Source organism: Salvelinus alpinus, chromosome 16 (assembly GCF_045679555.1).
Source record: "Salvelinus alpinus chromosome 16, SLU_Salpinus.1, whole genome shotgun sequence".
NCBI lineage: Eukaryota > Metazoa > Chordata > Actinopteri > Salmoniformes > Salmonidae > Salvelinus > Salvelinus alpinus.
The window spans coordinates 28329465-28357015 of NC_092101.1; the positions used below are offsets into that span (position 1 = coordinate 28329465).

The 27551-nt window shown below is 44.6% G+C and overlaps 1 protein-coding gene across 2 annotated transcripts; it reads left to right on the plus strand.

The window, feature by feature from the left end:
• Nucleotides 1–1524: 1524 nt before the first annotated feature.
• LOC139541279 (cytoplasmic polyadenylation element-binding protein 2-like) lies at nucleotides 1525–27138 on the plus strand. 2 transcript variants are annotated; one of them, XM_071345742.1, is made up of 10 exons: nucleotides 1525–2201; nucleotides 6065–6337; nucleotides 15582–15672; nucleotides 18348–18398; nucleotides 20253–20420; nucleotides 20587–20676; nucleotides 20976–21094; nucleotides 21237–21351; nucleotides 21688–21869; nucleotides 23034–27138. In XM_071345742.1, the coding sequence occupies exons 1-10, from the start codon at nucleotides 1674–1676 to the stop codon at nucleotides 23259–23261; spliced, it is 1845 nt and encodes a 614-aa protein (XP_071201843.1). In that variant the 5' UTR covers nucleotides 1525–1673; the 3' UTR covers nucleotides 23262–27138. The 2 variants fall into 2 exon arrangements, with proteins under 2 accessions (XP_071201843.1, XP_071201844.1); XM_071345743.1 differs by lacking the exon at nucleotides 18348–18398.
• The last annotated feature ends 413 nt before the right edge of the window (nucleotides 27139–27551 follow it).

The window sequence follows — 27551 nt, forward strand, 5'->3', positions numbered from 1 at the left end:
AGCTTTGAGAAGGTATAGCCACTTATGATCATGTGTGTTGTGTTAAAGAAAGAATGCATATTTTCCCTTCTAGCCATTAAATCGAGTTAAGGAGGAAATCGACACCTTTTCAGCCTAAATGGAGAATGTGTAGCCAGCTGCATATTCCCTTCGGACAGTAAAATTAAATGACTCAATATCACCATCTGCCGGATTTTGGGCTAACGATAGTGGGGGTTGGGGTATCTGACATAGGGGACTGGATCAGTTCTTGACTTGGACTGAAATAGGTGCTGGTACTCATTTTGGGTTCTGGTAGGCCTACTGTTTATATTTAGGTGCAGGAGCTCCACAATACTTTTGAGCTATTATTCTATAAGAGGAATAGGTTCTCAAGCAGTAGAACATTTGAGGTGCCGGTACTCTGCTCCAGTGAGCTCCTGCCCATGTCAAGCTACACTGGATGTGCGCATTCTGTCCAAACCTGCAGTAGATAAAACAAACTCAGAAATGCAATTTAAAGCTTAATATTCAGGGCATCATGATGAAATACTGGACCTTGTGAATAAGGAAAGAATGACGTAAACAATGCGGTGTTCTTTACAGCTCGGGCCGGTAGAAGCGCTCAGCAGCATTCACTACAAAGGGCGAAGCGAGGGTCAGATCAGAACATGATGCGGACGTGACGTAGGCGTCATTCACTGGGGACCTTTAATCCGCTGCCGCAGCAGCCCGGCCGGTAACGAGAGGAGGGGTACACGGTCAGTCAGGATTGGATTGCGCAGGCTACAATATAACCGGATATATTTATAAATAGGGGCCTATATGAATCGATTTTAAAATAAGAAAATAATATTAATTGTAGAAAACGCCGACTGAACAGAGACAAACCCCTTCTCTCTCGTTAGGCTAACGTTACTTCTTTGTCGACGCATCTATTCTGCACTGTGTTCTCTTGTTCTAGGCGGAGAATTGAAAAACAAATACATAGTTTTACATAAATAAATTGATGATTACGGGTTCGGTTTATTACAGACAGCGACCATTGGACACAACTCTACCCTTCTCGACGGACGCGCATTCTGATCCTAATGCTCCTCCTCTTCTGCGGTTTCCATCCGCCAGTTGTGCCCCGGCTCACCCTTGGTTTCGCGCAGTAGCCTCGCTGCCTTGTCCCCACTGTTCCTGTCAGCTGCTGCGCGTCAGCAAAACATGCAGAACGAGTCTGTGGGGTTGACAACCGAACAACGACCCTAGTCAACAGAGGAAAACTACAGCAGCAACAACAACACAATCAATAAAACCGGGATACAGCAACCAAACCAAACCAACAACCAGCTGGGAGTCCTCACTTCCCTCACAACCACCTGAACCAGAATCCAGATTTTCCGGATTTTGGTCATTTTTGCCCGACGCAGTCTATCTGTGACCTTCAGCACGACCGGAAAATACATCAGCAGTTAAGTCAACGAGCTGAGTTTGGCTGCACTGAGTCGCCCCCACCCCAAGGAAAATTCAGTCACCTGCCGCAGAGGCAGCCTTTCACCGCTCAAGTCTCCACCGAACCCGAGCGCAGCGCATACTCTAGACCGGGACAAATCAGCCGCTCGCCAGTGGAGGAGGTTGAAGCCGATGTGGAGACTGCCGCGTCGCCATCGTCCACTTCCGTAAATCCAAACAAGGTTAGGATCCAAATGGACTCCCCCATTACCCACCATATAAATAACGGCAATGGCAGTAGCACCGGCAATATGTTGTCCGGAGGACTCGGGGGCGGTTTTCCGAACCTCCAGAACCAAGAGATGCAGAACCCAAGTGGTGCCTCAGCTTCACCTCCCCTCCCTGGATTCGGAACCCCGTGGTCCGTTCAGACCAGCTCTCCACCACCACCCGTTTCTAACTCGGCCAACCCTATCCACCACTCAAACACGATTAATCAGATGCCTCATACCGACCCAGACAACAGCTTCTATCCCGGTATCCCCTCGTCTATCAACCCGGCCTTCTTCCAGAGTTTTTCTCCGGTGTCGACTAATCCATGCCCAGGGATTAACGTGCATGGCTTCAGCAGCCAGTTCTCACCCCAGATCAACGCCCACCAGCAGCCGCAGCAGCAGAGCCGCAGGTCCCCCGTCAGCCCCCAGATGCACCCCCAGCACCATCATCAGCACCAGCAGGGCGCCTTCCTGCAGCAGAGGAACAACTACAACCACCACCACCAGGTGAGCTCTATTCACCTGTTCACATGGAAACCCCACATCAGCATCCCCATAGAATAGAGGATTGAGCCTTTAAAATGACAGATAGAAAGAAGCTGTTAAAGAGGTGGGAGATAATATCAGAATTTTTGTAAAGCTAATGTATGCTACTAGGCTTATACACACCTCTTAGATTGTATTGGGTTCAAGCCATGTTTATACATATATGTTATTACATGTTACTATGCAGAAGTGCATAAACCCAGTTATGATAATGAAAACTAATGTGGCCCTGTGCTCCTGGGACAGAAGGTCCATGTAGTAGAGCTGCCCGGCTAGGGTAGGGCAGGGGAGGGACTGACTGCATTATTCATAGACGAACCCCACACTGGCTTGTCTTCTCCAGTTGTCAGTTAACCTACAGCAAACAGTTTCAGGCCTGCCTCAACCCCCAAAACCATTATGGAGAAACTACCAACCAGCACTCCTAATGGCTAGGACCTTCTCATGTGACACTGCTGAGATAAGGCATGACCTGAAAAGCAGCTATCTCTCTTTGGGTGTGTGTGTGTGTGTGTGTGTGTGTGTGTGTGTGTGTGTGTGTGTGTGTGTGTGTGTGTGTGTGTGTGTGTGTGTGTGTGTGTGTGTGTGTGTGTGTGTGTGTGTGTGTGTGTGTGTGTGTGTGCACCTTTCATCAATCTAAACCCATGATCATAGAAGGCAAATAGGTTTTATCTGTAATGCATTTGTCGTGTCCTCTGTTATACAGATAACTGCTGCTATACAGATGTAGGATCTTAATTTGAGCCAGTTTGCTACAGCAGGAAAATAATCCTGCAGCAACAGGGAAGGGGAATTATTCTATGGATTATAATTTATGGACATTTTTATAGGGCTTGATACATTTTTCTTAAGGGAAAATCAAGTCTGAATTTTCAAAGTGGGAATTACGAACTTCAGAAGCCTTTTTAAACTTCAAATACACCACAAGTTTTAAATGTGCCGCATTGCAGGAAAGTTCTCCAGCAACAGGGTGATCAAATTAAGATCCTACATCTGTAGGCATAGTTTCTCCCTCAGTAGCAGGGCGGGGGAGGCTGACGGGGAGGGAGGGGCGAGAGGCAAGGGAGCATCACTGAATCTGACTTTTGTTCTCTGCTTGAGGCTGACACAGAGCAGGGCATAGTCATCACATATCACTGGTTCAGGCTGATGCTCTCTATCTGAAGTCAGAGAGGCAGAGAGAGGCTGTACTGACATTGGGGGTCAATGGGATTTTACTTGATGGAGGGTATATCTGATAACCAGAGGCTATACACATAGCCCTCATCATGGGGGTGGGGTGAGGATGCTATACGGTGGCCTGCCTGTGTCAGCTAGAAAGAACATCCCCACTGCAGCAATAGATTTGCTCTCAGTCACAAGGGAGATTTCAGGACTCCTATTTGCAGGCTCCAACGTGCTATTGGCATCAAGAGCTGTACATACTACATACAGCATAGGTTAGAGGGCTGGAGACTGCTGCATGACAGCATTTCACTGTGTGCATGAGAGAGTTTGTGGTGTCAGTGTGGATATATGGTGGAGACAGACAGAGAGCGAGACAGACAGAGAGAGAGAGAGTAATGGACGTTGGTGGTGTCAGTGGGGATGTATGGTGGAGACCGACAGAGAGAGAGAGTAATGGATGTTGGTGGTGTCAGTGTGGATGTATGGTGGAGACAGACAGAGAGAGAGTAATGGACGTTGGTGGTGTCAGTGTGGATGTATGGTGGAGACAGACAGAGAGAGAGAGTAATGGACGTTGGTGGTGTCAGTGTGGATGTATGGTGGAGACAGACAGAGAGAGAGAGTAATGGACGTTGGTGGTGTCAGTGGGGATGTATGGTGGAGACAGACAGAGAGAGAGAGTAATGGATGTTGGTGGTGTCAGTGTGGATGTATGGTGGAGACAGACAGAGAGAGAGTAATGGACGTTGGTGGTGTCAGTGGGGATGTATGGTGGAGACAGACAGAGAGAGAGAGTAATGGATGTTGGTGGTGTCAGTGTGGATGTATGGTGGAGACAGACAGAGAGAGAGTAATGGACGTTGGTGGTGTCAGTGTGGACGGGATACTTAGTATTAGTCTTAAAGCCCTAAATCTTCTTAGCCACTCGCCCCCCACACAGGACCAGGTCATAGTAGACTGTGGCAGAGGGAGAAACACCGGACCAGGTCATAGTAGACTGTGGCAGAGGGAGAAACACAGGACCAGGTCATAGTAGACTGTGGCAGAGGGAGAAACACAGGACCGGGTCATAGTAGACTGTGGCAGAGGGAGAAACACAGGACCAGGTCATAGTAGACTGTGGCAGAGGGAGAAACACCGGACCAGGTCATAGTAGACTGTGGCAGAGGGAGAAACACAGGACCAGGTCATAGTAGACTGTGGCAGAGGGAGAAACACAGGACCGGGTCATAGTAGACTATGGCAGAGGGAGAAACACAGGACCAGGTCATAGTAGACTGTGGCAGAGGGAGAAACACAGGACCAGGTCATAGTAGACTGTGGCAGAGGGAGAAAACAGGACCAGGTCATAGTAGACTGTGGCAGAGGGAGAAACACAGGACCAGGTCATAGTAGACTGTGGCAGAGGGAGAAACACAGGACCAGGTCATAGTAGACTGTGGCAGAGGGAGAAACACAGGACCAGGTCATAGTAGACTGTGGCAGAGGGAGAAACACAGGACCAGGTCATAGTAGACTGTGGCAGAGGGAGAAAACAGGACCAGGTCATAGTAGACTGTGGCAGAGGGAGAAACACAGGACCAGGTCATAGTAGACTGTGGCAGAGGGAGAAACACCGGACCAGGTCATAGTAGACTGTGGCAGAGGGAGAAACACAGGACCAGGTCATAGTAGACTGTGGCAGAGGGAGAAACACAGGACCGGGTCATAGTAGACTATGGCAGAGGGAGAAACACAGGACCAGGTCATAGTAGACTGTGGCAGAGGGAGAAACACAGGACCAGGTCATAGTAGACTGTGGCAGAGGGAGAAAACAGGACCAGGTCATAGTAGACTGTGGCAGAGGGAGAAACACAGGACCAGGTCATAGTAGACTGTGGCAGAGGGAGAAACACAGGACCAGGTCATAGTAGACTGTGGCAGAGGGAGAAACACAGGACCAGGTCATAGTAGACTGTGGCAGAGGGAGAAACACAGGACCAGGTCATAGTAGACTGTGGCAGAGGGAGAAAACAGGACCAGGTCATAGTAGACTGTGGCAGAGGGAGAAAACAGGACCAGGTCATAGTAGACTGTGGCAGAGGGAGAAAACAGGACCAGGTCATAGTAGACTGTGGCAGAGGGAGAAAACAGGACCAGGTCATAGTAGACTGTGGCAGAGGGAGAAACACAGGACCAGGTCATAGTAGACTGTGGCAGAGGGAGAAACACCGGACCAGGTCATAGTAGACTGTGGCAGAGGGAGAAACACCGGACCAGGTCATAGTAGACTGTGGCAGAGGGAGAAAACACATGATCAAATAAACACATCAAATACAAACAATAAATACTGGTTCAACACACAATTTCACACTGGGTCTCTTACCTCTCTCTCTCTCTCTCTCTCTCTCTCTCTCTCTCTCTCTCTCTCTCTCTCTCTCTCTCTCTCTCTCTCTCTCTCTCTCTCTCTCTCTCTCTCTCTCTCTCTCTCTCTCTCTCTCTCTCTCTCTCTCTCTCTCTCTCTCTCTCTCTCTCTCTCTCTCTCTCTCTCTCTCTCTCTCTCTCTCTCTCTCTCTCTCTCTCTCTCTCTCTCTCTCTCTCTCTCTCTCTCTCTCTCTCTCTCTCTCTCTCTCTCTCTCTCTCTCTCTCTCTCTCTCTCTCTCTCTCTGTGTCCTCAGTCCATGGTGAAGCAGTCTCCCTGGGCTGGCAGTCACCAGGGGAGTGGCTGGGGCTCTGGGAGTATGTCCTGGGGTCGGGACCACCGTCGTGGGGGAGGCATGGGCATCCCGGGCTCTGTCAGCCAGGTTTCCCCCATGAAGAAGCCCTTCTCCAGTAACGTCATTGCACCTCCCAAGTTCCCCCGCTCCGCCGGCTCCATGGGCCCCAAGTCCTGGATGGAGGAGAACATGTTCCGAACAGACAGTAACAGTAACACGCTTATGCCTCTCCAGGTACATGCTTTTTCTCAGTAAGAATAAATATACATGGGGTCTGTGTGTGTGTATATGTACTGTATACATTTTGGTGGAAGGAGTGCAAAGGGGTTTTAATGTAATAATATCCTGAATTAGATATTGGAGCCAGAGAGTGAGCAAGAGAGTACGTGTTTCAGAAAGAGTGGTCGGTGAAAGGTAGAGAGAGAGAGAGTACGTGTTTCAGAAAGCGTGGTCGGTGGAAGGTAGAGAGAGCGAGAGAGAGAGAGTACGTGTGGTCGGTGGAAGGTAGAGAGAGAGAGCAGGGAGAGAGTACGTGTGGTCGGTGGAAGGTAGAGAGAGAGAGCAGGGAGAGAGTACGTGTGGTCGGTGGAAGGTAGAGAGAGGGAGCAGGGAGAGAGTACGTGTGGTCGGTGGAAGGTAGAGAGGGAGCAGGGAGAGAGTACGTGTGGTCGGTGGAAGGTAGAGAGAGGGAGCAGGGAGAGAGTACGTGTGGTCGGTGGAAGGTAGAGAGAGAGAGCAGGGAGAGAGTACGTGTGGTCGGTGGAAGGTAGAGAGAGGGAGCAGGGAGGACAGGGAAAAGCTTTAAATGATGGGAATGAGACAGTTTAATATTCACAGCACTGTTTTCAGGGTGCAGAGTGTTTCACAGTATAGGATTGTTGGAAAGAAGGAGCAGGAAGGCGACAAGCATCAAACGCAGAGAGCCAGACAGTGAGAGCAGATCAGGATGCAGAGGGGAAGAGAGAGAGCTGGGAGGGAGCAGAGGGGGAGAGAGGAAGGGGGAGAGGAGGGGAGCGAGTGTAAAGGGGCTGTTTAGAAAACACATAGCTGAGAATGAATGTCAATTCCCAGATGACGAGCAGAATTAGCATTTCAATCAGACGGGAGCAGTGTTATTTCTTTCTGTCATAGTGGAGGTGTCAGGGAGCAGGCTGCAGTTAGTACTGCTTTAAAGCTACTTTAACACCACATTTAGCAGGTAACACCACATTCAGCAGAGTCTATTTCAGGATGGGGGTTGTTATAACTCAGTGCAGACAACCTTAGAGACCCATAACTGATGTCATCTAATTGTGTATAGCACAGTTCTGACCTTTTAAGTACAAAGGGGGAAACTGGAGGCAGCAGGCCTTAAGAAAGGATCTTTGGGTGGGCCACCGTCACCATACTGTATCTTGGTTGAGACCGGAAAAACACGCAAGTTATTTCCCTGACACATTTTTCACAGTAATCCCTTGTTACTTTCTCCCCTCTGTCATGGCGCTGCACTTCCTCTTCCAGGAAGCAGGCCCTCCTCCATGAATTTTTCATTTCTATAAACAGTGTCCGACCAGGAATTCCTCAAATTCCATACGCGTCTCCTGTCTTTTGCTTCCTTCCTGTATGTAATGTTTTGGATAGGGGATATGCATTTGTGCTTCATCATGATGTGAACGTCATTGACAGAGATAAGCAGAAGTAGAAAGGGGGTAGTATGCTGGCACTGGGGGATTTAGAGGGGTGCCCTGTTGCCTAACCCATGGAGTGTACATTCCTACACGCTTCGATCTTTCCATAAGAATGCCTTTATAACCATTCATTTCTCTTTTTTATTTCACCTTTATTTAACCAGGTAAGCTAGTTGAGAACAAGTTCTCATTTACAACTGCGACCTGGCCAAGATAAAGCAAAGCAGTGCGACACAAACAACAACACAGAGTTACACATGGAATAATCAAGCGTACAGTCAATAACACAATAGAAAAAAAAGAAAGTCTATATACAGTGTGTGCAAATGGCGTGAGGAGGTAAGGCAATAAATAGGCCATAGTAGCGAAGTAATTATAATTTTGCAAATGAACACTGGAGTGATAGATGAGCAGATGATGATGTGCATGTAGAAATACTGGTGTGCAAAAGAGCAGAAAAGTAAATAAAAACAATATGGGGATGAGGTAGGTAGATTGGGTGGGCTATTTACAGATGGGCTATGTACAGCTGCAGCGATCAGTTAGCTGCTCAGATAGCTGATGTTTAAAGTTGGTAAGGGAAATATAAGTCTCCATCTTCAGCGATTTTTGCAATTCGTTCCAGTCATTGGCAGCAGAGAACTGGAAGGAATGGCGGCCATAGGAGGTGTTGGCTTTGGGGATGATCAGTGAGATATACCTGCTGGAACGTGTGCTACGGGTGGGTGTTGTTATCGTGACCAGTGAACTGAGACAAGGCGGAGCTTTACCTAGCATAGACTTATAGATGACCTGGAGCCAGTGGGTCTGGCGACGAATATGTAGCGAGGGCCAGCTGACTAGAGCATACAGGTCGCAGTGGTGGGTGGTATAAGGGGCTTTGGTGACAAAACGGATGGCACTGTGATAGACTGCATACAGTTTGCTGAGTAGAGTATTGGAAGCTATTTTGTAAATGACATCGTCGAAGTCGAGGATTGGTAGGATAGTCAGTTTTTACGAGGGTATGTTTGGCGGCGTGAGTGAAGGATGCTTTGTTGCAAAATAGATTCTAGATTTAATTTTGGATTGGAGATGTTTAAAATGAGTCTAGAATGAGAGTTTACAGTCTAGCCAGACACCTAGGTATTTGTAGTTGTCCACATATTCTAAGTCAGAACTATCCAGAGTAGTGATGCTAGTCGGGCGGGCGAGTGCGTGCAGCGAACAGTTGAAAAGCATGCATTTGGTTTTCAACATTTGGAGGCCACGGAGGGAGTGTTGAATGGCATTGAAGCTCGTTTGGAGGTTAGTTAACACAGTGTCCAAAGAAGGGCCAGATGTATACAGAATGGTGTTGTCTGCGTGGAGGTGGATCAGGGAATCACTCGCAGCAAGAGCAACATCGTTGATATATACAGAGAAAAGAGTCGGCCCGAGAATTGAACCATGTGGTACCCCCATAGAGACTGCCAGAGGTCCGGACAACAGGCCCTCCGCTTTGACACACTGAACTCTGTCTGAGAAGTAGTTGGTGAACCAGGCGAGGCAGTCATTTGAGAAACCAAGGCTGTTGAGTCTGCCGATATGAATACGGTGATTGACAGAGTCGAACACCTTGGCCAGGTCGATGAAGACAGCTGCACAGTACTGTCTTTTATCGATGGCGGTTATGATATCGTTTAGTACCTTGAGCGTGGCTGAGGTGCACCCGTGACCAGCTCGGATACCGGATTGCACAGCGGAGAAGGTACGGTGGGATTCGAAATGGTCAGTGATCTGTTTACTAACTTGGCTTTTGAAAACTTTAGAAAGGCAGGGCAGGATGGATATAGGTCTATAACAGTTTGGGTCTAGAGTGTCTCCCCCTTTGAAGAGGGGGATGACTGCGGCAGCTTTCCAATCTTTAGGGATCTCGGACGATACGAAAGAGAGGTTGAACAGACTGGTAATAGGGGTTACAACAATGGCGGCGGATAATTTTAGAAAGAGAGGGTCCAGATTGTCTAGCCAAGCTGATTTGTACAGGTCCAGGTTTTGTAGCTCTTTCAGAACATCTGCCATCTGGATTTGGGTGAAGGAGACGCTGGGGAGGCTTGGGCAAGCAGCTGCGTGGGGGTGCGGAGCTGTTGGCCGGGGTTGGGGTAGCCAGGAGGAAAGCATGGCCAGCCGTAGAGAAATGCTTATTGAAATTCCTTGATTATCGTGGATTTATCGGTGGTGACAGTGTTTCCTAGCCTCAGTGCAGTGGGCAGCTGGGAGGAGGTGCTCTTATTCTCCATGGACTTTACAGTGTCCCAAAACTTTTTGGAGTCAGAGCTACAGGATGCAAATTTCTGTTTGAAAAGTTAGTCTTTGCTTTCCTGACTGACTGCGTGTATTGGTCCCTGACTTCCTTGAAAAGTTGCATATCGCGGGGACTAATCGATGCTATTGCAGCCCGCCACAGGATGTTTTTGTGCTGGTCGAGGGCAGTCAGGTCTGGAGTGAACCAAGGCTATATCTGTTCTTAGTTCTACATTTTTTGAAAGGGGCATGCTTATTTAAGATGGTGAGGAAGTTACTTTTAAAGAACGACCAGGCATCCTCGACTGACGGGATGAGGTCAATATCCTTCCAGGATACCCGGGCCAGGTTGATTAGAAAGTCAGAATTGAAGTCAGGATTCAGACACAGACGTGTTTTAGGGAGCGTTTGACAGTGATGAGGGGTGGTCGTTTGACCGCGGACCCATAGCGGATGCAGGCAATGAGGCAGTGATCGCTGAGATCCTGATTGAAAACAGCAGAGGTGTATTTGGAGGGCAAGTTGGTCAGGATAATATCTATGAGGGTGCCCATGTTTACGGATTTAGGGTTGTACCTGGTGGTTTCCTTGATAATTTGTGTGAGATTGAGGGCATCTAGCTTAGATTGTAGGACTGCTGGGGTGTTAAGCATATCCCAGTTTAGGTCACCTAACAGAACGAACTGTGAAGATAGATGGGGGGCAATCAATTCACATATGGTGTCCAGGGCACAGCTAGGAGCTGAGGGGGGTCTATAACAGGCGTCAACAGTGAGAGACTTATTTCTGGAGAGATACATTTTTAAAATTAGAAGCTCGAACTGTTTGGGCATAGACCTGGAAAGTATGACAGAACTCTTCAGGCTATCTCTGGAGTAGATTGCAACTCCTCCCCCTTTGGCAGTTCTATCTTGACAGAAAATGTTGTAGTTGGGTATGGAAATCTCCGAATTTTTGGTGGCCTTCCTAAGCCAGGATTCAGACACGGCAAGGACATCAGGATTGGCAGAGTATGCTAAAGCAGTGAGTAAAACAAACTTAGGGAGGAGGCTTCTGATTTGAAAATGCATGAAATTAAGTTTTTTTTGGTTACAGAAGTCAACAAATGAGAGTGCCTGGGGACACGCAGGGCCTGGGTTAACCTCCACATCACCCGAGGAACAGAGGAGGAGTAGGATGAGGGTACGGCTAAAGGCTATCAAGACTGGTCGTCTAGTGTGTTGGGGACAGAGATTAAAAGGAGCAGATTTCTGGGCGTGGTAGAATAGATTCAGGGCATAATGTGCAGACAGGGGTATGGTGGGGTGCGGGTACAGTGGAGGTAAGCCCAGGCTCTGAGTGATGAGAAGAGAGGTTGCATCTCTGAACGCGCTAGTTATGCTGGGTGAGGTCATCGCATGTGTGGGAGGTGGGACAAAGGAGGTATCTGAGGCATGTTGAGTGGGACTAGGGGCTCCGCAGTAAACTAAAACAATGATAACTATCCTAAACAACAGTGTACAAGGCATATAGACATTTGAGAGAAACATAAAGCGAAGCATAAATCAATCACAGGTGTTGATTGGGAGAGCTAGCTAAGACAACAACGGGTAAGACAACAACAGCTAATCAGCTAAGACAACAACAACAGGTAAAATGGCTATGAATGGGCAGAGAGGTTCGGTTAATTACACACAGGGCCTGAGTTCGAGGCTGGGGCCGACAGATAAACAAAAAATAAACAAGATGGAGTACCGTGATTAATGGACAGTGCAGCAGGCATCAGCTATGTAGTCAAGTGATCATAGGGTCCAGTGAACAGCAACAGATGGAACAGAGAAGCCGCGAGGTAGTCGTTACTATGCTAGCACGCGGGAGACACGGCGTTTAATGTTAGCAGACTGGGGTAAGTAGAAGCGTCTGCTCCGACGTCCGGCAAAGGCCGGTTGAGGGCACAGCGGATGGAGTTACGTCGGCAGACCAGTCGTGGTGGTACCGCGGAGCGCCGTGTCGACAAAGGGTCCAAGCCAGATGTTGAAAGAAGTATTGTAGTTGTAGTAATTTTGTTTGCTAGCCGGGAGATGCGCCTGGCTCGTGGCTAACTGGTGCTAGCTTCGGGGCAGGGGTGTTAGCCACTATAGCCACTCGGTAGCAGGTAGTTAGGAAATAGGAAATATCACATCATATAAAGGCAATTATAATACACGTTCATCTAGCTACTGTATTAGTCTCCTACATAGATCTGTACTACATTCTCATTGGGTGACTGTGTGGCAACACTCCTCAGTTGATACAGTGGATACAGCATCACCTAAACCAGAATGTCCACCTGAAGACAGACTATAGCAGGGATCGGCAACAGGCAGCCCGTGGACCAAAACCGGCCAACCAAAAAATGGTGTACAAAAAAGACTCAAATCAAATATGAGTTTCATTTTAGAAATCTGTTCACCAAGTATTCCCAAAAATAAAAATGAGATGTGATTGTGTCTCAATGTAATCAAGGTATGAAATTGTTGTTATTTTCAAATCCAATCTCTTTTTTGGGCATAGTTATGGACAATTTGCAGTGTTCAAATTATTATAATTATGTTCTGGCCCCCCGACCATCCACTCCGACAGAAATCGGCCTGTGGCTGAATCTAGTTGCCTCCTAATGCCAGGGTGCCTGACTGATGCAGTAGAGTCAGCCAGGAAATGTTAGCCTAACATTGGGCTACAAATCATACACAGATTGACCACTGGACAGTATAATTTTTTTAGTTAAGTGTTTTTAATCCTGTGTCAGGACTAGAGGTCGACCGATTATGATTTTTCAACGCCGATACCGATACCGATTATTGGAGGACCAAAAAAAGCCGATACCAGTTAATCGGCAATTAATCGGTATCGGCTTTTTTTTATATATATATATATATATATTTGTAATAATGACAATTACAGCAATACTGAATTAACAGTTTTATTTGAACTTAATATAATACATAAATAAAAATTATTTAGTCTCAAATAAATAATGAAACATGCTCAATTTGGTTTAAATAATGCAAAGAAGAAGAAGAGGAGAAGAAAGTAAAAGGGAAAAATGTGTCATGTAAAAAAGCCAACGTTTAAGTTCCTTGATCAGAACATGAGAACATATGAATGCTGGTGGTTCAATATTCCCAGTTAAGAAGTTTTAGGTTCTAGTTATTATAGGAATTATGACGCGTTGACTATTTCTCTCTATACCATTTGTATTTCATATACCTTTGACCATTGGATGTTCTAATAGGCACTTTAGTATTACCAGCCTAATCTCAGGAGTTGATAGGCTTGAAGTCATAAACAGCGCTGTTCAAGCATTGCTAAGAGCTGCTGGCAAACGCAGTAAAGTTTGAATGAATGCTTACGAGCCTGCTGCCGCCTACCACCGCTCAGTCAGACTGCTCTATCAAATATCAAATCATAGACTTAATTATAATATAATAAACACAGAAATACGAGCCTTTGGTCATTAATATGGTCAAATCCGGAAACTATAATTTCGAAAACAAAACGTTTATTCTTTCAGTGAAATACGGAACCGTTACGTATTTTATCGAACGGGTGGCAACCCTAAGTCTAAATATTGCTGTTTCATTGCACAACCTTCAATGTTATGTCATAATTACGTAAAATTCTGGCAAATTAGTTCGCAACGAGCCAGGCGGCCCAAACTGTTGCATATACCCTGACTCTGCGTGCAATGAACACAAGAGAAGTGTCACAATTTCCCTAGTTAATATTACCTGCTAACATGAATTTATTTTAAATAAATATGCAGGTTTAAAAAAAAAAATAGTTCTGTGTATTGATTTTAAGAAAGGCATTGATGTTTATGGTTAGGTACATTCGTGCAACGATTGTGCTTTTTTCGCGAATGCGCTTTTGTTAAATCATCCCCCGTTTGGCGAAGTAGGCTGTGATTCGATGATAAATTAACAGGCACCGCATTGATTATATGCAACGCAGAACAAGCTAGTTAACCTAGTAATACCATCAACCATGTGTAGTTAACTAGTGATTATGTGAAGATTGATTGTTTTTTCTAAGATAAGTTTAATGCTAGCTAGCAACTTACCTTGGCTCAGGTGGTCAGCCTGCCACGCAGTTTCCTCGTGGATTGCAATGTAATCGGACATAATCGGCATCCAAAAATGCAGATTACCGATTGTTATGAAAATTTGAAATCGGCCCTAATTAATTGGCCATGCCGATTAATCGGCCGACCTCTAGTCAGGACCAGTAGTGTGTGGAATACTTTTAAGTGGTGGTCAGGCTAGTATGATGACCATACCTCCAGCAACTTATCTTAGGCACCTACAAAATGCCATTATTGTCTAATTAGGTAAGGGAGTAAACATTAAGTTGGAGGTCTTTGAGGTGCTCATATGAGCTTGTATCTTCCCTCATGTTCTCAACCACGAGAGGGTCCTTGTCATGTACATACACAGTACAGTACACCATTTTCTTTAAAGGTTCTGCCATCTGTGGTATGTTATAAAGGTTGACAGGCCTCGGGTTTAGATTCACCGTGCATGGCTGTCTTATAGCCCCTCTGATGAGCTCATAACCTCCCTCTCATCCCAGTGAGCACTCTGGGTAAATGCCATTCCTGGATTTGGTTTCTGCTCTCTGTCTGTCTCTGGGACGTGCTCCAGAGTTCCTGTTGAATCCATCATTGGGTCCACTCTGCTCACTAGCATACCTTAGTACCCCTGAAGTGAATAAATACGGAAATAATTTTAATCCATGTATGTGCTGTTAACACACTCTGAAATATTAAGCCACATACCCACAGACTTTATTACTCTACCTATGTTACCCACATACTTTATTACCCATACCTATGTTACCCACAGGCTTTATTACCCATACCTATGTTACCCACAGGCTTTATTACCCATACCTATGTTACCCACAGGCTTTATTACCCATACCTATGTTACCCACAGGCTTTATTACCCATACCTATGTTACCCACAGGCTTTATTACCCATACCTATGTTACCCACAGGCTTTATTACCCATACCTATGTTACCCACAGGCTTTATTACCCATACCTATGTTACCCACAGGCTTTATTACCCATACCTATGTTACCCACAGGCTTTATTACCCATACCTATGTTACCCACAGGCTTTATTACCCATACCTATGTTACCCACAGGCTTTATTACCCATACCTATGTTACCCACAGACTTTATTACCCATACCTATGTTACCCACAGGCTTTATTACCCATACCTATGTTACCCACAGGCTTTATTACCCATACCTATGTTACCCACAGGCTTTATTACCCATACCTATGTTACCCACAGGCTTTATTACCCATACCTATGTTACCCACAGGCTTTATTACCCATACCTATGTTACCCACAGGCTTTATTACCCATACCTATGTTACCCACAGGCTTTATTACCCATACCTATGTTACCCACAGGCTTTATTACCCATACCTATGTTACCCACAGGCTTTATTACCCATGTGCCAGAACACTGCAGGTTCCTTCCGCTTGTTGTATGTGTGTGTTTTAGGAACGCTCTAGAATGTACGACAGCCTGAACATGCACTCCCTGGAAAGCTCTCTGATTGACATCATGCGGGCGGAGCAAGATCCAATGAAGGGTGAGACTACTTACTTACTCCCTCTCACTGTCTTTAATTATCATACTTACTTAGTTACTGACTCACTGTATAATGGGGAAAGTCATTGTGATTGTGGTTAGGGAGAACAGTGGTTAGAGGGAATGCATATGAGGTGAAGTATACCCTTTTCCAAGGCACTGACAGGCTTCCTGCTCCCTCCTAGAGGCATTTTTCCCCCCAGTGCGAGCAGCTTATGTTCTCCCTGCTAAGAGTGGGTATTACTTCCACAACCGTCTGTGCCTTTAAATTACCTTACAGCCCTGATCCTGCTGCTACTGCTACTGCTTAACCTAACCTGGGGCACACAGACAGACAGGAGTCAGGCAGGCAGCACTGCAGCACTCTCTGTCCTGATAGGATAGGATAGGAACATACCAGGGACAGGGTGTAGGGTGACAGAGACAGGGCTGGCCCAGGAGTAGGGTGACAGAGACAGGGCTGGCCTAGGAGTAGAGTGACAGAGACAGGGCTGGCCTAGGAGTAGAGTGACAGAGACAGGGCTGGCCCAGGAGTAGAGTGACAGAGACAGGGCTGGCCCAGGAGTAGGGTGACAGAGACAGGGCTGGCCCAGGAGTAGGGTGACAGAGACAGGGCTGGCCCAGGAGTAGAGTGACAGAGACAGGGCTGGCCCAGGAGTAGAGTGACAGAGACAGGGCTGGCCCAGGAGTAGAGTGACAGAGACAGGGCTGGCCCAGGAGTAGAGTGACAGGGCTGGCCCAGGAGTAGAGTGACAGAGACAGGGCTTGCACACAGTTCCATGGCAGGCCTCTCCTCTAAGCTCAGCTCAGCTGCTGGACTTTTAGAAAATACTCTAAGCAGGTGCATTGTAGTCAGTGTAAAATTACTTATTACTTATTAATTATTAATTAACATAGTTATGACCACTGGCGTCAACATACTTACTCCCCCAAACCATGGACAGGGACCAAGAAGTTTAGATTGACATTTATAGTAAACAACACATTCCCTCACATTGTATTTGGCACAGTATACTACCCCTGAAAGACTATTCAGGGTCGGTAGGTTACTTTCTAAATGTAATCCATTACAGTGACTAGTTACCTGTCCTAAAGTGTAATCAGTAACGTAACTTTTGGATGACCCAAATTTAGTAACGTAATCTGGTTACTATCAGTTACTTTTTGATTACTTTCCCCTTAACAGGCATTAGAAGAAGACAAAAAGGATCCATTAAACGCATTTGGTGTGTCATCATAGTGGTCTCTGGATTGTAGTCCGTAAAAACTTTAAACTTGCGCCTTTATTTAATGCTGAATTTAAAAAATATATATATATTTTACCTTTATTTAACTAGGCAGGTCAGTTAAGAACAAATTCTTATTTTCAATGACGGCCTTGGAACAGTGTTTTCAGGGGCACATTTTTTTTTTTTACATTGCAACCTTTTAGTTACTAGTCCAACGCTCTAACCACTAGGCTACCTGCAGCACCCCCTCTAACCACTAGGCTCCCTGCAGCACCCCCTCTAACCACTAGGCTACCTGTCGCTCCATTGAATATAATTGGGAAAACAGAAAGATGTCATAATGTATTTTTTTACGCAAGCATCCTTTCTGAATTTAAGTTTAATCCAAGAAGTAATCATCTAGTTTTCTGTAATCTGATTACAAATGTTTTTTCTGGTAATTTAACTGATTAAAGTTACAGTTTTTTTGTAATCAGATAACATGAGATAATATGTAATCAGTTACTCCCCAACCGTCATTATTATTATTGTTCATAAACTAGTCTAAATGTTGAAGTTGGCTCAACAAGTATTAGTGGGTGTGGTGTTGTCCTGTAGTCCTCCGGTCCTGACTGTGACTCTGGAGCCGATGGTGCGGGCATAGGCCAGTATTCACAGCACAGAGAACCAGAGGGAGACTAAATTTAGACATGATCACACTTTCACATGCTGTGTGTGACAGCCAGAGGAGGGTGCAGGGTGAGGGGAAGAGAGGGTGAGAAGAGGGTGGAGAGGAGGGGAGGGGAGAGTGGGCTCTGCCATTTATAGCCCAGACTGCTAGTACAGAAGCAGAAGACAAGCACTAACCTTACAGGACTTTAGAAATGAGCTCAGCTAACTGGGCATAGGAGATGTACCATGCTTACGTTGCAGTAGAAATAGGGTTGCTGATTTTTCAACTGGAGATCAGATCATTTGCCAGCATCTCTTCTTTCTCTGTTCACACATCTGCAATTCTTCCCATTGAATGTAGAGATAACATAAATAGCTGACATGTGCTTCTGATAGTTCATTAGGGTTAACCCAAATCTATTCAGGGTGTTGTTTTGTTGTTGTTGTATTTTGTCAGCTCAAGCTGTCTCTGTGGAAAAGAGGGTTTTGTTCAGTGTTCTGTTCCGACACTACAGCTCAGTAGGCTGTTGTCATGTGACAGTGGTGCTTCTGTTCCTTATACAGTACATGGCCGTGCCCTTGATGTCCTCAACCTGTCCTCTCCATCTGCTGAGAGTCTCATCCCTGTGTGTGTGTGTGTGTGTGTGTGTGTGTGTGTGTGTGTGTGTGTGTGTGTGTGTGTGTGTGTGTGTGTGTGTGTGTGTGTGTGTGTGTGTGTGTGTGTGTGTGTGTGTGTGTGTGTGTGTGTGTGTGTGTGTGTGTGTGTGTGTGTGTGTGTGTGTCTCTGTCATGTCAGGTCGTGTGGGATGCCCTCATCCCGGGGCTGACGGCCTGCTCATGCTCAATGGTAATTATCTCTCCTGGCCAACACCAGCTTGTGTGTCTTCTTCCATCACTATCACCAGACTATTTTAGAAATGGCCCAGTGTTCATGTTTCCATATCATGACTCGTTAGGGAGGCTCAATCAGGCTAGATCGAGAAGCAAGCTAGTTTGGGATTGACATTCCTGTCACGCTTTTCTGAACTTAATTTGTGTTGGGATATATCCTTCTCTATAGTGGACCGTGGTGGATTGTTTTGTTAAATGAGTAGTGTTGGTTCTCCTAGGCTGTGCTGTGTGTCTGTCCGTTAGGCTGACTGTTGTAACAGTCTAGTAAACATGTCTCCTGTTGAAGGATATGCATTGTTGTTGTAATCCTACTGGGGCTTGAGATGTTGAAGAGGAATGTTTAGTAGTGTGGCTCACATGACGAGGTGGAATGCCTAGTTGTATAAGTCACATGACCATCCGCAGGAGAGCCGGGTGGTGTAGTAGCTAAGTCACTTAGCTTATTTATGTAGGCTAGGTCACATGACTAGATGTCAGGAGAAGACTGGTATCGTTTCCATTAGGCTGCTCCTCATAGGTATAGTCAGCCTAGTCCAGTTTACAATATAGCCTACATTCCTGCTTGACACATTGTCATATACTGTACCTAACTATTCAACATGATGTCAAGCCTGTGACGATAATTAGGTTTCATGACACTCCAACCATGCAGTTAGATGATGAGGGGCTGAATGGGGTAGGGGTAAATAATGGTACTAGAGGTCATAGTATCTGTAGTGTCAGTAGTACCAGGTCTGGGGATACTTTACCTTGCGAGGAATGTCTGCAGGGCATAAAACCACTCTTTACTTTGTTTCCATGCAGCAAGGAGCTATGGGAGACGTCGAGGTAAAGCCGCCTTCATGTGACGGGCAGTCTGTGTCATGTCATGTGTGTTGCGTGTTCATCCACTACACAGCTGAAAACAGTGTCTGGATACAAACAATTCAGGGTTTATAGTGTCAACATGATCGCCACGGACAGTCAATCTAAATCATTTACTATGACATCCCAAGCATTTTTACCAGCAGTTGCTCCTTTTTGAATGTATTGCAGTGAATTTGGGGGGTAGATTTTAACCCAGGTCCAAGCGACTGTCGCCCCAACATCTTAGTCTTTACTCCAAGAGACCCCAATCTCTAGACAAGGTCGCTAGGTGTTGGGTTAAGGTCACTACAGTATATAATTGCAGACGTATATGAATACTGCACAACACGTTTACATCCAGACATTGCCATAGGTTTCAGGCTTGGTTACCACTAGTTTACCTCAGTCCATTGCTCTGTCTACTGCTACTGCTTTGCCCCATGGTAACAATGTGAATCCACAGCTTCCTTACCAGACCTCAATCTTGTCCTCTCTGTCTACTGTCTGTCAGTCAGTCACAGAGCTCTGGCTGGAGTATTCACGGTAGCGTGTCTTGGTTTTACAGCACATGTACAGTATAAATACTACATTGGACATAATCCTCTATCACTTTATGCTTGTACTTTATCTTGTAGCTACTCAGCACAAAGCCTGGTGACAGATGTAAACAGCCATTACACATGTTGTTATGGACCCCGCTCATTTATCATGACTCATTATAATAATACTATCTCTATATAACATTAAGACGTTGGGCTCCATGAATGTGTTCAATCTAGGAACTGTCAATGGGTGTTAACAGAGCTACAGCTGGTTGGTTGCTTCTGTTGTTGGCAAAGCAGAAGTATGTGCATCTGCTTGTGATGTGACTGTATGTACTGTATGCATGTGTGTATCTATGTGGATGTCATTGTCCATGTCTGCAGGTGTTCTGACCGCTGACCTGTGACCCCCTCTTCTCCAGGCCGCTCCTCCCTGTTCCCCATTGAAGACAGCCTCCTTGATGATGGGCACGGTAACCAGGGCATCCCAGGGCTTGGCCCTAACTGTTACCCCCACCAGAATGGGGAGCGCATCGAGCGTTTCTCCCGCAAAGTGTTTGTGGGCGGCCTGCCCCCTGACATAGATGAAGGTGAGAGGAGGAAGAGCATAACACAGTGTTGTTAGTTCAGTGAATCAGTTGATATACTGTTATGAAAGGTTGTTCTTACTCACGTTGGTTCGTTTTTCCTTCTCCCTCTTCCGTTACTCCTCACACATCCGCCTTCCTCTCGCCTCTTCTTTCTTTCTCTCGTCAGATGAGATCACCAACAGTTTCCGTCGCTTTGGCCACCTGGTGGTGGACTGGCCACACAAGGCTGAGAGCAAATCCTACTTCCCCCCCAAAGGTAAAGCTCACCTCAGACTTTCTTTAACTGAAATTGACATAAATGTATGTCATAGAGGTATGTTTTAGCACCGTATACTGTATAAATATGGCCGGTAGCAATCAATGATGGCCTTGAGACTCCTGGAAGAGACAGTACAGCTAGGTTGACCAACATCCTCTTTCCCATATGACTAACCTACATAGTCTGTATATAGTACTTTTTCAAATTGAAATAATTCAGTGTATTTGCAGCAGTATTACCCCACACTATTGTCTATGCTGTCCAGGTCCTGAGAGTGTGTTGTGTGTGTTGCCTAGGTTACGCCTTCCTGCTGTTCCAGGAGGAGAGCTCAGTGCAGGCTCTGATCGAGGCCTGCATGGAGGAGGACAGCAAGCTCTACCTGTGTGTCTCCAGCCCCACCATCAAAGATAAGCCTGTGAGTCCAACACAAACCCAGCTCTCTGTAGGACCATTCCCACCAGTAAGGAGATCTGTGAGACTAGCAACACCTACGCAGTGTAATTCCATATTGCGATTATTCAATGTATGGGATATGTGTGATGTGTGTGTGTCTCCAGGTCCAGATTCGTCCGTGGAACCTGAGTGACAGTGACTTTGTGATGGACGGCTCTCAGCCCCTGGATCCTCGCAAGACCATCTTCGTAGGAGGGGTCCCCCGCCCTCTCAGAGCAGGTAAACACTTCCCTCATCTCCCTCTATCAGATCCACATGACATCTCAGCTGGGCCTCTAGTTGATCTACTCTGTAATTGGACTGGGATGTTCATGTTGGTGATGGTAGATGTTGAAATACGTAGATAAACAGATGTTGTATTTTGAGTAATAAGGAGCATCTGAGAGCTGCCAATGTTTTCCCAATGTAATGACAATCTGACAACCCCCTCCTCCACTTTCTCTCTCTCACCCCTTAACCATCTCACCTACCCATGTGTCACTTCTCCATCTCCTCCCCCCATTCTTTACTCTTTTGTTTCTTCTCCTGTTCCGTCTCTCTCTCATCTCTCTCCAGTGGAGTTGGCCATGATTATGGACCGTCTCTATGGGGGGGTCTGCTACGCTGGCATCGACACCGATCCAGAGCTCAAGTACCCCAAAGGTGCGGGGCGCGTCGCATTCTCCAATCAGCAGAGTTACATCGCTGCCATCAGCGCCAGATTTGTCCAGCTGCAACATGGAGACATTGACAAGCGGGTACAGTCCTCCCTCCCTCCACTTCCCATCTAATTAACCACACAATCCTGCTGGAGACATTCTCCTTCTGATTTCCTAGGGATGCAGAGAGAGAATGAGAGAGTGAGGATTTGTGGTTCAAAGAAAAACAGTGTGTGTGTTCCAATAGCATCACACGCAGATAGTCTGACGGTGGTTGCTATGGAGAGGAGAAAGCGTATTAGTGCTAATGTATTTAGGTTTTACAGCACATGTACAGTATAAATACTACATTGGACATAATCCTCTATCACTTTATGCTTGTACTTTATCTTGTAGCTACTCAGCACAAAGCCTGGTGACAGATGTAAACAGCCATTACACATGTTGTTATGGACCCCGCTCATTTATCATGACTCATTATAATAATACTATCTCTATATAACATTAAGACGTTGGGCTCCATGAATGTGTTCAATCTAGGAACTGTCAATGGGTGTTAACAGAGCTACAGCTGGTTGGTTGCTTCTGTTGTTGGCAAAGCAGAAGTATGTGCATCTGCTTGTGATGTGACTGTATGTACTGTATGCATGTGGGTACAGTCCTCCCTCCCTCCACTTCCCATCTAATTAACCACACAATCCTGCTGGAGACATTCTCCTTCTGATTTCCTAGGGATGCAGAGAGAGAATGAGAGAGTGAGGATTTGTGGTTCAAAGAAAAACAGTGTGTGTGTTCCAATAGCATCACACGCAGATAGTCTGACGGTGGTTGCTATGGAGAGGAGAAAGCGTATTAGTGCTGATTGAATTAGTTCCATTTCCAGTCTCCTCTTTCTTTCTTTCTTTCTCTCTCTCTCTCTCTCTCTCTCTCTCTCTCTCTCTCTCTCTCTCTCTCTTCTCTCTCCTCTCTCTCTCCTCTCTCTCCTCTCTCTCTCAGCGCTGCCTGACTCCATTGTCTTTGAATCTCACACAGCTTCAAACAGGCTACTCTATCATTTTAAAGGAACCTTTTCATCTCTCATCATGTATCTCAGTATTCTGCCTGTGCTCAGTGCTTTTACAGTACATGCAATGTATACATACCTATTGTTTTTAGGTATATTATGCACCCTTTTATACACTCTTGCTCTCTCAGTACCTGTGTTATCTCTGTGTATTCCTCTTCTCATCCCCTCCATGTCCCTGTACCCCTGCACCCCTACAGGTGGAGGTAAAGCCCTATGTTCTGGACGACCAGCTGTGTGATGAGTGCCAGGGTGCGCGTTGCGGTGGGAAGTTTGCCCCTTTCTTCTGCGCCAACGTGACCTGCCTGCAGTACTACTGTGAGTTCTGCTGGGCTAACATCCACTCCCGCGCCGGCCGAGAATTCCACAAGCCGCTGGTCAAAGAGGGGGCTGACCGCCCACGCCAAATCCACTTCCGCTGGAACTGAAGAGGAACTCCACCACACGTCACCATGGCGACGCGGTTAGAAGGAACGGTCAAGGAAGAGAGACATCGCCAGGCAGGAAAAAGTGCATCGCTCTGCCTTTTACCCTAAGCTATCAGTATAGAGTACATAACAGTATACAGTATATATATCTTTTGTAGCAGCCAAACACTACAAGCCTCAGTTTTTCACCAAAACCCCCCTCACATCTCAGGCTCTGACAACTTTTTTGTGGTACTTTAATGTTTTTTAAGAGGAGATTTAAAAGAAATTGATTTTTTGTAGGTTTTTCAAATTATTTTTATATGTGAGATTTAACGTAGATATGAGAATGTTTTTGCATGGGAGCAGCCCATCTGTCTGTCTGTCTGCTGCTAGCCACCCCCTAGTGGGTGTAGCGTGTCCTTGTTTCTGGGGAAACCTTGATTCTATCATCTGGATGCCTGCCCCAGGTCATTTACCAAAGGTAACAAAACGATAGGAAGCATAAAAGTGATACATTTCTGCCACAAAACAAACTCTTATTTTTTATTGTTGATAATAATTTGTTCTTTTTCCCCATCAGGGAAGACATTTACAAAAATTATGAGGTTATTTTTGCTCTCATTTTGACCTGAAAAAATATTACCTCAAAATATGAATCTGGTTTTTATTAATTATATTTAACCTTTTTAATCACAAGCTATATTAGAAGCTTTGCTGCTATATATAATATATGAATAGATGTATAGGTGGTATATATTAACGCCAGCTATAAACCTGAATCTTGAAAAATGAAATGCAGTCCGCACTCACACACTTATGGCCACCTTTGCCATGGAAGAATAGAATGTGAAGATTGAAGTGCATGTTTGTGTCTATACACCCTTTGCATGCAAGATAGACTTAACCAATACATGTGGGATAAAAAAACAACACAAACTACAGAAACTATATAACAGAAAACACTAAAATCCTACTTTGAATAGCAACAACAACAAAAACGTCAGAAGCCTAGGTGTAAGAAAATATATATATAAAAATGAAGATAAAGGAAAATACATGAAAACGACTTAACATTAAAAAATCTTGCATGCATTGATGTTGATCCGTTGTTTGAAACATTTACATACTTATTATACAAAAAAAACGATATTGGTTCTAAACTAGTGGATGCCACCATTTTGTGATGTGGTGGTTTGTGAGGAGTAATGAACCCTGTTGAGAAGCTGAGTGGCGTTCAGTCAGTGGTTAGTGTCTGTGTCGTGTCTGTGCTGTCTGTGTGGATCTTGTTGGTGTGTGGAATGAGGTTTTAGTTTAGTAACAATGTAGGTAAACTAGAGGAGAATGAGAACATCACAACATTTTGCCTTCACCCTTCCTATCCTCCTCACCTTTGTATAGTTCCAGAGGTTACTCTAATGTAGCATAACCCTTTGCAGACCAAAAGCATACACAGAAGCCAGGCTGGATCTGATTTCTACAGGCATAAGACTGGGAGATGTGTGTTTGTGCTATGTGTTAGGCTAGTTGGCCAATTTAAACCACTGTTCAAATGTTGTCATAGAGAAGGATCCGTAAGAAAGCATCTGTCCAACATCTGTTCCTGAGTTGTGTTATCAGGCTACTCAGTTTGATACACTGTTCTCCAAAACAACCAGGCTCTCATACACATTGTAGTTACAAGTTATTAGACTCCAGACCTGTAAAAAGTGATCCAGTTTTATGTCCTGCTAATGAAAGACGACAAAGACACACTCCCTCATATATTTTCAGTGATGGGGAAATAATTATAATTTAAAAAATTGGCCTGCAGAATATGAATAACTGTGTTCTTTGTTTATCTAACTGTGACGCTGTCTCTCTGTGAGCAATGACCTGCTGGTGCACTAGCCAGCTGTTTGGTACTGTACATGTCTGTATCTATACAGTATAATATCCCTGTTATCCTTGTGTCATAGTGTTCCCTGGTGTGGAGTCAGTCCTTGGTATGCGGTTTAGACGTGGTTCAGGGGTCAAGTGTGTACTGTCACTACTACTACTTCATGGATATAAGATTGTTTATGTTAATTTATTCACGTATTAGATAATTTATTTGTTAATGTCTTTAACTTGTGAGTTGGGACCCCCTCTCTGTCCCCAGCCTCTCTAATCACTTTTGATAATATATTATGCACTACCTTTTCTATATTTTCCCTCTGATTATTTGATTCTTGACTCGTTTTCACCCTACCAGTTAGTCAGCTGATTCAATGCAGACATGGTTTGGGCAACGACCTATTTTGCTCAATTTAATCACTCATGAAAGATTCAGTTCTGCCGAACTTCTACCGATTTATAATTCTACCAGATTATTTTATTTTTTCATAATGACTTATTTAAGAAATTGTGTGAGGAGGCGTTGGTCTTAGGTTTTTCTATGTGAATGAAGCAGTATTCTAATATGTTCTAATGTATTCATAGGGGGTCCTGTTGTCTTTCAGTCTCTCCGTCAACTGAAAGAAGGAATAAGTGCCACAGGGTACTGTGCTATGATGATTGGCTCTAGAGAAAATGGTGGCCAAAAAACGATGAGCAACCGTTCAAAGCAAATGAAGGATCGTCATTAAGCCCCCACCCTGTTTGTACTTTGTCCCAGTGGCCTCGGCTCTCGTGGTGTGGTTGGTGTTGTGCTCAGAACAGAACAGAGCTCTCTTGTACTTTGTCACCATTGACATGTAACACGACTCCTTGTGCTGTTTGTTGAGTAATGGGTCCTATTTTATAAGTTGAACACTGTTACTTTGTATGTGTGTGTCTTTGTTTTTGTAAGAATCATATTTATTTCACTATTTTTGTAGACAAATAACTATTTGATTTTGATTGTATTTTTCTATTTCAATAGATTATTATTATTATTATTATTATTACACACATTTTAGTTCCCCTAATATTCTAATTATGTCTAGAAGCAGGGCTCTGTTGAAAGACAAAAATAAACAAAAGATTTGAACAAATAATTATGTAATTGATGTATCAATATATAACTGTTTTAATATATCAATATGGTTAATATACAAGTACACATTTACACCTTTTATTTGAAGGAAGGAAACATTGAGGGTTCTATTATATTCATGGAAGACACTTGAGATTCTCCCCCTGTTTTCATCGAGGCCCGCGGTGCCTCTCCTCATAGATGCTCTGAAACTTGAATATAACACATTTTGAAAGGCTGATTAACCTCGAATATGTGTTGTGACGTGCAATACTGTTTCTAATGTTTGTATAAAAAGTAAAAATTACAGTGTAAACCTTTTTAATGCAGATTTATTTTTTTCATTGCATATTTTGCAGATTTCTGATTCACAGTGTCATTTTTTACAGTCAGAAAAGAAACCCCTTTTTTTCATTGCAACTATTTTTCAATCCAGATATCTTTGTACTGATGTAAATGATTGTAGTTATTTTGGATAGTGTTTTGCTACCAAAAGGAGAGAATTTTTCATGCATATTTCTATTTCATTTAATTTTATTCCGTTTTTTTTTTTTTAATAGAAGCAGAATACTTGGAATAATTTTTCATATTATATATCATTGATATTATTTTGTATTTTTATGTGGAAATATATATAATTTTAAGATGCCAATTGCTAAGGTATTATTTTAATTTGAATTATTTTTAAGCTAAATCTTTGTAATATTGTTAAAGTAACTCATTTCTAAATCGGAGTTTGTGTATGAATTCACAAAAGAGGTTTATGAGGTGTTCGGATTGTAATTATTACTCAATGGTTCTTTGATATGCAAAATTAATATCATGTCGATTTTAATTTTTGTTTTGTATTTAAATGGAGTGTTGATTACAATCTGTTTTCTTTCATTTCCTGAATAAATAAAGACCCATTCTGTTCAGACACAACATGCCTGCCTTTTTCCTCTGTGTTTGTCAAAAGGCTTTGCCTATTGTTTAGGATGACATTGCTTTTGCTTAGGTATACTTTGACTTCACTCTACAGGGAGAAATGACCCTCTGCTTACTAGCCTAACTGTACAAGGAGTCCTGTAGTTGTATGTCTGAATAGGAGTGTAGTGCGTGATATGAATCATTATATGCCTCCTCTGAGTCTTTAGAACAGCGACTATTCTTGAGAAGTTCTTAAATGCATTTTAGACCCGGACAGAGGCTGGGCTCCCCTGTGACTAGTAAATATATGGCCAGGGTCATTGTGCAGTCAATATGGTAAACTGCTTAGCACAGCAAGCATCCTGGGAGAGTATGGGAGTGAGGCGAGGGAAGGGTAGATTCAGAGTAAATGGATTTGGAGATCTGTT

Coding starts and splice junctions, on each gene's coding strand:
- LOC139541279 (XM_071345742.1), top strand. CDS start 1,674: ATGGACTCCCCCATTACCCACCATATAAATAACGGCAATGGCAGTAGC. Junction 6,338..15,581: donor ACACGCTTATGCCTCTCCAG/GTACATGCTTTT, acceptor TGTGTGTTTTAG/GAACGCTCTAGAATGTACGA. Junction 18,399..20,252: donor CGGCCTGCTCATGCTCAATG/GTAATTATCTCT, acceptor CCTCTTCTCCAG/GCCGCTCCTCCCTGTTCCCC.